The following is a 12,598-nucleotide window of genomic DNA, read 5'->3' as shown; positions in this document are numbered from 1 at the left end:
TGCCATCGTTTAGAGAACATGTATCACTTTCTTGAATATCTGTATTTCTCTCTAAGCAGAATGTTTAGAAGAAGGAATCATGGTTATCAGTGCATTCAATCGAATTTAGCATTATTCAACTCAATAAAAATTTTATCTCCAAATGGCATGTTCTGCTAACCATATCAAGTCAGCAGATTATTCAGTGCTTTTTGTTTCTTGGGTCATTGTAATTATAGCATATGTGCAGCTGTTGGAAACACAGATACATAAGTAGTATGCTAACTCCAGGAAAGTGGGGAGAAAGAGCCGTTCTCTTTCATTTTCTGATTTCCTTCCTGGAGTCTGTGTCTGAAAATCGTTAGACCATAGACCTCTTGAATTCTTCATCATATGATTCTGAAGTTTAAAGTCAATGTTATGCATGTTCAGAATATCAGAGAAGACCGTGTTTAATTTTAATTGGAAATCAAATATAAAATTTATTTTTCTGTATTACTTTAAATATGATCTATCCTTCTTTTATTTTTTAGCTTCCATAATCAAAATTACACATACGTCCTGTTTTTTCCCCCAATTTTGGATTCAGTCCTAATAAGAGCTAGCATTTATTAAGGGTTTCTTATGTGTATATGTAGATCTAAGCTCTTTATGTGTATTAATTAACTCATCTTCATAAAAACCTTTGAAGTTGACACTACTATTATGTCCATTTTAAAAAATGAGGAAACAGACATAGAGGGATGAAAGTAACCTGCCCAAGCTCACAGAGTTGAAGTGGGGTAAATGGGGTGTAAACCAGGGTAGATAGGCTACAGAAAGTTGTCTTCACAACCACTATGATATATGGCCTTCCCAATTGTAAGACTGAGTTTACTGCAACTAGAAAAGCGATGGAAGACAGACCAGCCGCATGTAAGGGAGGAGATATAAGACTGGTACACCAGGGCTGTTTGATGCATACTCTGTGAATTGCATTGAATTTGGGGAATTCAGCGATTTCTTTGAGATGATCTCTTATCCAAACCCTGGAGTGTAATGCTGCCTTATTTGAACTTACTAGCTTATAATTGAAATCATTGAAAAGAGAATTAATTTTGCTGATTTGTCTTTTCTTAATTACTGTGATTCATTTTCACTGGTACTTTGGCTGCAGAAACTAGTTCTGATAGAGTGCATAAGGGCCAAATTTTGATTTTATCAATTAAGGATGCAGTGCTTTATCCCCACATTAAGGGACACTTCATCCATGTATTTGATTTACTTCATAGTCCCCTTGTTTGAAGGGCTTCGTTTTAGGATTTTATGATTCAGTAGATGGTCTGAGAGTTGTATTCCCCTCTTTTGATTACTAGGCACAATCTAGGTTGGTTTTTCTGTGAAGATTCAGTGTTAAGGAGATGCACCCAGCTTCCATTTATGTTCTCCAAGGCTGGGTAATTAAGGTTTTACTCTTTGCCTTTGAGTAAGTAATGGAATGGGTGTGGAGACAGAGGAACTCAGAATACTTTTAGACTGTCTAACTTGAGTGTACTCATTCCCCAGCCATGCTCAGAGCTGTGTGAGGTCCCCGGATGCTGAAAGTGAAGAAACTGGGGGCTACCATGAGGGGCTTGAGAATTCAAAGAAAGTCTAATTGTCCAGCAATTCTCCTTTAATATTTAGATGACCTGTTGATGTAAGATAAAGAACACCTGCATTCTTTCATGAGTCCAGTAACATATTGGGAATCTTAATAATAAACAGTGGTTTGTTCTAAGACCTGTTTTTCCAGCTGATGGGCAGGTAGCTCCACCTCGATATTCCAACTGGCATCTCAAAGTCGACATGTGTAGAAGTAAAGTTGTTAGTTCCTTCCCTAAAACAACTTTGTGTTCCTCTCCTTTTTTCTAGACTGCCATTTTCAGGTCAGTCAGGCTGGAAATGTCAGTTCTCCTGGATGTCTTTCTGATTTGTATCTCTGTCCAAACAATGGAGTGATTTGTCCTGTCTTTCCTTCTTTATTCTTTCCCCGGCACCACCCTTTTTTGTTTTTTTAATTTATTTTATTTTATTATTTATTTTTGACTGCGTTGGGTCTTCGTTGCTGTGTGTGGGCTTTCTCTAGTTGTGGTGAGCTTGTTGCGGTGCGCGGACTTCTCATTGCGGTGGCTTCTCGTTGTGGAGCATGGGCTCTAGGCGCATGGGCTTCAGTAGTTGTGGCACGCGGGTTCAGTTGTTGTGGCTCGTGGGCTCTAGAGTGCAGGCTCAGTAGTTATGGTGCACGGGCTTAGTTGCTCCGCGGCATGTGGGATCTTCCCGGACCAGGGCTCGAACCCATGTCCCCTGCATTGGCAGGTGGATTCTTAACCACTGCGCCACCAGGGAAGTCCCCCGGGCACCACCCTTAATGTTTACTTAGTAAATTCTTAGTGGCTTCTTTACTTATTTACTTTCTCTTCTGTTCCCTTCTGTTCTTTCTCTTCTCATCTGCTCTCCCTTCCTTCCTCCCCCTTCTCGCCTTCCTTTGGTTTCTGTTTCTTTCTGTTCTTTTTCCTCCCTCCTTCCTCTTTATCCTTCCTGTCCTCCATCTCTTCTCTTACCCATCCTCCTTCCCTCCCTTCCTTCCTTTCTTTAATTTTTAAAAATTCCACTTAGAGATCTGTCTTCCTGTGTTTTGTAGGAAGTATAGGTCTACTTTCTATAAAAAAAAGCAGATCGTTTTAATTATACTTGTATAATTCAATGTAGACTCTCCATTAAGACATCACTTTTCCAAATTCTCTCTCACCCCCAAACTTCCTCCACATTTCCTGAAAGCAACTTGCACTGTTTCATCCTCATTTATGCTTTACTCATTTTGTTTCCTGCACCGGAAAAACCTTTCTGAGATCACTGCCTTTGAGGCTCATCCCAAATGCCAACTCATCTGTCCACAGCTCAGTTGTCACCTCCTTCCGGAAGCCTTTGTGGACCAGTCACTGTAGGTTAGGTGCTTTTCCTCTGTGTAGTCATGGAACTTGGTACAGCTTTCAGCAGAAGCACATATTCCACTGTTGTCATCTATTTACCTGGGAAGTTTATGCACTAAAATTGCAGACACGTTGGGGGTTTGGGACTTTGTCATTTCCTTGTGTCTCCCAGTGCTTGGCACATAGTAGGCATGCCACAAATCACCCTTCCCTGGAGGAAGGATGTTCCACAGTGATTCAACTCTGTTTTCTCATTAAGACCCTCTTTAGGACAAACATGCAATTATTGTTTATCTCCGTTATGAGCCAGCGGCAATGGCAGATCAGCTGGAGGAGAGGAACGCTGTGGATAATGTACTCAGTCTTACCATCCACTTGCACTGCATTTTCAGTTTTCTTTTGCATATTTTCCCCTAAGAGATTACCTTCTAAATTAGTGAGACTGACTTCAAGGTTTACCGGTTTTCTATCTGTCCAAATACCAAATAACCATAGAAAATTAGATTGATATTATGCTGAGTAAAATGAGAAAACCAGTTTGGGATAGACTGTTTATTATTGTAAATACAAAACATTTATTATAAAAATGTAGATAATTAAGGATAAGCGGTATTTTACCCTTATATTTGCACCTCTACCAATTTAGGTTTTGCCCTCACCCCCCAAAAAATTAGTTGGCTCTTATAAATCCAATGACAAAGATGTATATGGGATTTATTCCAGCGACACAAAGAATAGGCTATGATAGCATGCGACTGAGGTGACTGCCGTTTAATTAGATTTGTTATTGAAATTTTTAAATACTTAATTTCCATCAAAGGTACATCGTTGAGGCACACTCTATATTCTGCAGTTTGTTTTGAAGCATTGTACAACGCGGAAACATTCCCTATGTAGATTAGCACATTGATTCTGAATTTAGTTATTTTCAGCCAAGATTGGCCCTGACAGATTTCTTCACGTTATTTGTGACTTCAGTATTTGAACAGTGATTTTTAACAACTTAGTTTTTTACAGTCGTGGTTTTACTTTTTTGACGATCAGCCCGTAACCTCAAGTCCTTTTAAATTAGTACCCTCCTAATTGTCTCTGTTGCTATCAATTACAGTCCTTGAATATGAACCACATCTGAGGAAGAGTTTGTGTTTAGTTCAAACAACTCTTTTTGTTCCATTGAAAATAAGTACATTTGCTAAAGTGTCATTTTAAGAGTTCTGAGGCTTTAAAAGATCTTTCCCTTTGACATATTCTTTTAGATACTTTTCTTACTAGTTTTTGTTACATATTATTAGGAGGAAAGAGCTAAATTGAGGTTAAAGACCTTGAAAAAAAGCCAACCTTTTATATTTTTAACTTCTGTAGTGAAACATTTTTGTGAAAAGCCATATGTAGATAAATTATAAATGAAAGGCATGGAACAAACTACATGGAAGGAAGAGTTTTTAGAACTGAGGTTAAAATAGAATAAAAAGGCATCAGAGTCCTCAATCAGTGAAAAACAACTTAAAATTTGTTCTTTTTCATGCCTTAACAGGTATCTTGGGTGTTTCTGTATAGCTCTAATTCTCAAGCAAATGACCCCATAGTCATTTGTTTTTGGGTTGAAAGATGCAATTTGTCTTGTCTTTTGAAGAAGCCCATATGTCAGGTTGAGTCAATGATAATAGGGCCGTGAATTAGTATAGCTCCCGTAGCCCAAGTAAGTGGGAGATTTCACATCTCCAATAACTAGTTCGTTCATTCAACCAAAGTGTATCGAGCTCCTGCTTACTTCCAAAGATGAATGTAATACCATTCCTTCAGTCCAAGAAGGAATGTAAATGGAAGCATTAGCTTAGTAACAACAGAACTGATCTTTTACGTTTACAGCTAAGAATACTAGGGGTGACAAGTATTTGAGTTTGACTTTACCACTTCCCCTTCTGTTTAGTCTTTTCATTTCATTGGCGGGAGAAATTCAAAGAGATAGTTCATTTTATTAAATAATAGTCCCATTCATGTGAATAGTACTGTAGAGTGTGCTGTCTGATATGGTATTCACCAGCTACATGGGGCTATTTAAATTTCAATTCATTAAAACTAAATTTATGAAAAATTCATAAAAACGACAAATTAAATTTAAAAAAATCAGTTCTTCAGTTGCACTAGCTCTGTTTCAAGTGTTCAGTAGCACTTAGCTAGTGGCTGCCGTATTGGACAGGGTAGACTACAGAACATTTCCATCAACTCAGAGTTCTGTTGGACAGCAGTAATGTAGACTTTTGCAGATCACTTTTTGGATGCATTCTCTCACTTCATCCTCACGATAATCCTATAAAATGGCAAAGTGTACAATATTATTTATAGCCACAAAGATGATGAAACTGAGGTGCCAGAAGGTTAAATAGTGTGTCTTTCTACAGGATTTAACTTGAGAACTTCCCTTGGGAGCAAACAAATGCAAGTAAAGATAAATACAAATAAATAAAGGATTTTACCTACAAATTTTGATCTTAAAATATAAGTAATTTAAAAGCAGAGTTGCGGTCCAGCTTTTCACTGTTGTATCCTGATGTCTGTCACAGAGATTGGCACAAGCTAAATACCCAGTAGCTACTAAATAGATGAATGAATACGTGTAATTTTTAGTCCAAACAGAATTTGCAGTTTAATAGGAATTTTTAAATGTGGATATCTGTATCAAAGGCACTGCTGGATTATGCGTTATCATTAAAGTTCTGGTTAGCAAAAGAAGAAAGACTGAAGTTTACACTCTTTGTTCTGCTTGTGGTCTCTTTTTAGTATAGCCATAGCTAGGGAATAAGTTTTTCTATTCCTTGCTGGGTTCAACCGTTTGGAAAGTTTGAAATAATTCTCTGAATGTGTAGGTGCTGTTTCCTGGCAATAAGATTAAATAAACTGTTGCTGCAAAACACTGATTTTGCATTAACTGTTCTTCCTGTGTATTTGGGTTTAACCTAGAAAAGAATTGTTTTAAGTCAGCATTTGTGGGTCATGAACATGAAATGGGTATGGTTTAGTCTTAGGTATGGTGTCCTAAAATAATAAATTATATTTTATTTCAGAATTCAGTTAAATGATATATTGTACAACAGTCATATTTCACCATGACTTAAGGTACATCTCTTATAGAGATAGCATAGAAATGGCCACAAATGTAACCTTAAAACCTTATTTTGGAAAGAGAGAAGGAATAGAACACTGAGTAATTATGTTTTCCAAAGTTGGCTTTTATAATATGTAAGATATGTAATTCTAATATTATATTAGCTTTTAATAATAGGTAATACTAATATGATTAACTGCTATTTACCAGGAAGGCAAATAGATAATCTGTACAAGTGTCAGTATTTTTGTTCTTGCCATTAAGTTAGATCCTTGTGTTATTTGGTTGCTTGGGTGGTTTTTGAAAGGGCAGTGGGTAGTCTGAAGGCGCTTTTCAGCATAAAGTATATAAGCATTAAAAGCATCCTAAACAATGGAGTTGGCTGAAGACACAACCTTTAGACACATAGACACTGCCAACTTTAAAGATTTAATGCAGTTTTCTTAGTAGCTTAGTTAATCCCAGACCAAAATGATTTACTGGCGGTTTTTGGTATGAAATGTTCTCTTCACCTGATATTAGTCTTTATTAGCGTGGATTTTCTGACTCTTAAAGTTGATGTCAAATACTGGAAGGGATGTTGTGATGCTTCATAATAATTTAAATTCCCTTCAAAATCATAAGTTTAGGGCTTTCTTAAGACTGTATGTGCTCTTTGCTCAGCCCTCTCAGTGTGGGCATGGAACATGAGGCTTGAAGATTGCAAAATCAAAGAAATCGTGATGATGTGTCATGGTTTCTCAGGAATCCCTGTTCTACAAGCAGAAGTTCGAAACATTTTCTGTTAAGGAAACTCAGCAACTCTGAAGCAATGTGGTAGCTCAGAGAAGCAAATTTCCATGTCTAGAGCTTGTACACTAGCTTTCTTTGCTCACATTAGAGAAGGTTGGGATAGTTCTGAATTTGCTCCTTTTGATTCAAATTGAAGTTCCTGAACCAAGTACCTGAGTAGGTGGCATCCCACTGAAAGGTTCATTTTGTTTTTGAAAACAAGGTTCTTCTCACCTCTAGCGAATTGGGAAATGGATGAATTTTGCAATATTATGCATTACATTTCAGTGCAAATTTTATTTGCTTTGGTCACTAAAGTGTTAGGTTAGAATGGTGTTAGACTTCTCTTGTGTCATCTGGCTTTGACATCCTTTACACCAGTGATTAATTGTCAGGTTGCTGCCTGGGAGGGTGCCCCCCATTCTTGCCCTTCTGCTTAGATAATGCTCTGCTGTCAACAGACTGAAATCTGGGTGTTTGCCATGGTGAATATAGACACTGTTTAAAGTGGAATATTGTCATCCTTCGATTAACGGCTGTGGGAGAACTTCGTAATTTATTAATCTTAGTGTACAGTAAATGAGCTGTTGATGCGTTCATGCACATTTCCTCCAACTGTAATATTGGAAGTAAGTTTAAAGGTGGCCCCCAGTGAAGAAACTGTTGGCCAGAGAGGTTAAGTAATTTGATCCAGGTCACACCTCTCTTTAAGTGGCAGAACGGACTTCAATCTTAGTCCTGTGTAGTAGAGAACAACTATGTCTCTCAGTGCGCTAAAGGAATATTATTTGCATATTAAGTAGAATCTTTTAAATGATTTTGAGATGCTCGAGACTTTTCTCATGGAGTGATTTGGATGTGAGCAGTGATCACACATGTCATTTTTGAGCAGCTGTGGAAGAAGGAAGAACACGATTATGCCACGTGCTTAATCTATTACATCTGGTTGCTGGAAAAATTCAAAAATTCCCTGATTGTTGAAAGAGGACATTTCTCCCCCTTTGGAACATTTCTGTCAAAAACTCTTTTAAACAATGAATTTTGGCTGCTGGGTGGTGGCACTTAGTTATGCTGCCTGATGTGGTACACCAGAGAAGACTTTTAGATAAAATGCCCTTTGAAGGCCTTGATTGCCCTAACACTATACACAATTTTATAATTTTGGATAGAAAACAGAGCTGTGGTGATTTTTATGGTGAAATTATTTTATTTTGGCCCTTGACTGTCCCCATGACCCGCTCATGGGAGGGGCTGAGTCTTTTCTATGAGACAGAGCCTTAATCAAAAAAAAGCCCTGGAAGGTTTTCTTTATTTCATTTGTCCTAGATTGGGAAACATTTTAAACTCCTTACATTGATCCTCCTTCACCAAGATTTCAAGCCCACCGATGATTTCATTTTACTTTCAGTCTAATTGTGCATGCTCGGGCTTTAACCATAAGCCATTTTGTGTGGTCATTTAGCACCTTTATTTTACCCAAAAGATAGACTTCATCTTTGCAGCCTTATTGCTGTAGGAACTGAACAGAGGATTTCCTTGGAGGACACCTGCGTTGAGTAATCTCTGAGCAACTGCCCCTGGTTTTGATGGCAACCCTTAGCTTTGTGAGAAGAAATCCCCACGTGATTTGGCTGCTTCCGTGGGAATGGGATTTGAAGGAGGCAGTAGTAAAACCTCTTTAATTGAAAGTCTTCTTCGTAGGTTTTTTTTTTTTTAAGTATATATTATTAAATCCTTTGCATTAGTTATAGTACTTTTATTACTTACCTTCATCAGACACTTTGGCCAAAAATGTTTTGCATAATGAGCCTCTCATAGAGTCGCTATTGAGTAATGGAGAGTGAATTTCTTTGGCTCTGATTATTCAAGTGATTTCATAATAGCAGAAGTACTATTGTATTTTTGGATGTGGAATACTTGGCAGTGTCACCTCCTCCCTCCCACAAAGAGCACTGAATTAATGATACCTTTAAAGTAACACCCATTTCTTCTATGCCAGGTCACTTCAGGTGGGACATTCATTGGCATTGGACGGAAAACACCAGATTGCCAAGGAAACACCAAGTACTTCCGCTGTAAATTCTGCAATTTCACTTATATGGGCAACTCATCAACGGAACTAGAACAACATTTTCTTCAAACTCACCCGAACAAAATAAAAGCTTCTCTCCCCTCCTCTGAGGGTGCAAAACCTTCGGAGAAGAACTCTAACAAATCCATCCCTGCACTTCGGTCCAGTGATTCCGGAGACTTGGGAAGGTGGCAGGACAAGATCACAGTCAAGGCAGGAGATGACACTCCTGTTGGTTACTCGGTGCCCATCAAACCCCTTGATTCCAGACAAAATGGTACAGAGGCCACCAGTTACTACTGGTGTAAATTTTGTAGTTTCAGCTGCGAGTCATCGAGCTCACTTAAGCTGCTAGAACATTACGGCAAGCAGCATGGAGGAGCACCGTCAGGTGGCCTTAACCCAGAATTGAATGACAAGCTGTCCAGGGGCTCTGTCATTAATCAGAATGATCTAGCCAAAAGTGCAGAAGGGGAGCCAATGACCAAGGCAGACAAGGGCTCTAGTGGGGCGAAGAAGAAGGACTTCTCCAGCAAGGGAGCAGAGGATAATATGGTCACGAGCTACAATTGTCAGTTCTGCGACTTCAGATATTCCAAAAGCCATGGCCCCGACGTTATTGTAGTGGGGCCACTTCTCCGTCATTATCAACAGCTCCATAACATTCATAAGTGTACCATTAAACACTGTCCATTCTGTCCCAGAGGCCTTTGCAGCCCAGAAAAGCACCTTGGAGAAATTACTTATCCATTTGCTTGCAGAAAAAGTAATTGCTCCCACTGTGCGCTCTTGCTTTTGCACTTGTCTCCGGGGGCGGCCGGAAGCTCAAGAGTCAAACACCAGTGCCACCAGTGCTCCTTCTCCACCCCCGACGTGGATGTGCTCCTCTTTCATTATGAGAGCGTGCATGAGTCCCAAGCATCGGACGTCAAACAAGAAGGCAATCACCTGCAAGGATCGGATGGGCAGCCGGCTGTCAAGGAAAGCAAAGAACACTCATGTACCAAATGTGATTTCATTACCCAGGTGGAAGAAGAGATTTCCCGACACTACAGGTAAGCCGTACGGGGGAAAAATAGTGAGAAAATGATAGAAAGTCTCCAGAGGGCTGACCCAAGAATTGTTGGGAATGATTGTGGTGACCTTGGGCAGTTATAGAACAAGATCATGTTCTGTAAGATCATAGACTGCAGATTCTATATTGGTAGATGTAATAACCACAGATTTTAATTTGGTCACTTGTTTCAAACTGTTTATTCTTATGTTTCATACCATCTACTGAATATATTTTAAAATTCTCAATGATGCTGATATTGCTGATGGTTTTACCGCAATTCATTAATTTGTCCTCGCTAAGTATGAACCCATATTCCATGATTTTTGATGGAGCGGCTTCCAAATGAAAGATACCACTATAATATGTACTATTCTCTATTCCAACTGGGAAACAATCCGCTTGAGAACATGTTGCTCGTTTTTCTTTTAAAATGAAATCGGACATTCTTCTAGTTTTAAAAAATTAAGCAACATCCTTGTTTTGCGTACAGACAGTAATGTGAAGTAGAGAATTCTGTAATATGTGTGACTTTGGGTTTCTGTACACTCTGAGCGAGTAAAGCTGCTTAAGTTGTTTCAGATTTGTAAATAGATGTAGGGTGTGTTAGTGTTTTCCTTCTACTTTCATCTTATTCTCGTTATAGACATTAACTTTCCCAATTCATCTTTCATACTTTCTAGAGATGAGTTTAGAATACATACCTTTATTTCATTTATGTATTCATTTCTTAACTAATTAACTCCAAAAATACACATAGTGCCAGGCATTGATTATAAAATAGGAGAAAAGAACATAAACATAGTGCCCTTATGGAACTTATGATTTAGTAAAATCCTGGTAGCATAGTGCATTCAGATATTACTTCCAGAGTATTGGGTACTCTTGTTATCATGCCTCTAAGCATCAAAGTCAAGAGCTTTATTTACTATTTTTAAGGGCTTTTCCATATGCAAACTCAATATCCTAGTTTAAAAATCTGGTTATTTAAATGTTCACATCCCGAGATTTTAAATAGTTCCTCCTATTCTTTTAAAAAGTTGTGTGTTAGTACCAGTGTGTGTCTGTTTTCTCAGTCACCAGTAACGAAGCAGTTTATGTCCAACAATAGGCTAACAATGTTACATGTTAATTTGAAGGGCATCCTAATGTTCACAGTGGATCTAAACGTTCAGAAAACACTTCCTTGAGATTTACACTGTTTAATTTATAAGGTCAGCCCTGGGAAAGACACAGTCTTGCGATCAAATATGTGTTCACACTTGCAGTGAGTGTTTCTGGCTCTTTTGATGTTAGCTGCATGCTTATTTTTTTCTGGGGCAAGCAGACATTAGCTTTCTTCCGAGCCTTGTTTGTGTGTATACTGTGCATGTACATTTCTTAAGCGATGTAGAAATTAGATAACCCATTCTTTTTTTGAAGGAGGAGGCTTTTTTTAATCATGAAGAAATTAGCCAACACACACACACATTGATGCATGTAGATACCAGATCCCTTGGATGAGTGGCTTTTTTTGAGGAAGCTGAGGCTATTGGTTGAAAACTTGGCTGGAAAAATAGAGATTCCATATGTTTTGGTTAAACAAACAAAAAAAAATCTAAGAAATAAATATGAATAAAAATACTACTGAATAATCTCAGAGTTTAATTAATATTCAGTAATGAAAGTAAGCTCCAGAGGGAAGAGACTAGTCCTATTTTGTTCATTGCTGTATCTGCACGATTTAGCGTAGTAGTGCCAGGATGGTAATAGGTGCTCAGTGAGTACATCTAAATAAATGAGATCCCTGTGAGATTTTGACTTCACAGTATAATAAGTGACTTCATGAATAAGTCAAAATCTCCATGGTGAGTTTTAATTTAATCTTTGACTATTGTATGGTCTTGGAACCCTTCTGAGGACACACAAAATGAAAGTACATTTTGAACTTAAGTCAACTTAAGTCAACCTTCTCAGTATTTTATTAGATTAAAAATAATTAGCAGCACTTGTCTCTAGGTCATTATAATCCTCTCGCACTTATTCTTAAAACCTGATGTAGTTCGTGTGATCCTAGGTCCTTTAAGGTGCTCTGCTTGAGTTCTTTTAGAAATATTTGAAATTTGGAGACTTACTGTTTCAGGAGCCACAGCTTGGTAAGAAGTATAAAGAAACTCTACTGAAAGTTGAACAGTGGAGGCTCCAGGGATGTGAAAACAAATAGTCTCATGAATGTTGAAAACTTAATCTGCTATCAAAGCACTTCGCCCAAATGCTACATTTTGAAGGTAGTGTAGGAGGAGAGAAGTTTACCACATCACAATACTATCTTTCTAGTTAAATTTATATTTATTCATATTATTCATGTTGGGAAACTTTTACCACAACTCTGTTATTACTGGGGAATATTCTAGGCTTTTGAGTACTTTATGTACAAGACTTACAGTGTACTAAAAAAGATAGCACAAACAGAGAGCTGTACAATGTGTGAAATCATGTAGCTATAAAATAACTACAGCTAAGAAGCAAGAGAGTTGATTTAAAGCTATCAGAGAAAAACCTCAGTGTGGATTTCATTCCATGGGCATTTTCCTAAAGAACCAGTTTAACCTGAGTTGAACTGCCAACATTATCTATTTAGTAAGTGAAACTTGGCCAGTTCTCCTTTCTTTATGTTTCGTATTTAC

At 38.0% G+C, this 12,598-nt stretch overlaps 1 protein-coding gene across 7 annotated transcripts in view; it reads left to right on the top strand.

The window, feature by feature from the left end:
* Nucleotides 1–12,598, top strand: part of TRPS1 (transcriptional repressor GATA binding 1) — a 262,703-nt gene that overhangs the window by 58,655 nt on the left and 191,450 nt on the right. For all 7 annotated transcript variants that reach the window (XM_082433133.1, XM_082433127.1, XM_082433132.1 and 4 more), the window contains one exon: nt 8,807–9,933. In XM_082433133.1, the coding sequence (XP_082289259.1) occupies nt 8,807–9,933 (1,127 nt within the window). The remainder of the gene's footprint in view (nt 1–8,806; nt 9,934–12,598) is intronic.

This window comes from Balaenoptera physalus, assembly GCF_965194825.1.
Source record: "Balaenoptera physalus genome assembly, chromosome: 17".
Taxonomy (NCBI): Eukaryota; Metazoa; Chordata; class Mammalia; order Artiodactyla; family Balaenopteridae; genus Balaenoptera; species Balaenoptera physalus.
Note: the sequence above shows the minus strand (reverse complement) of the source record. Positions and strands in the feature narration are given on the sequence as shown.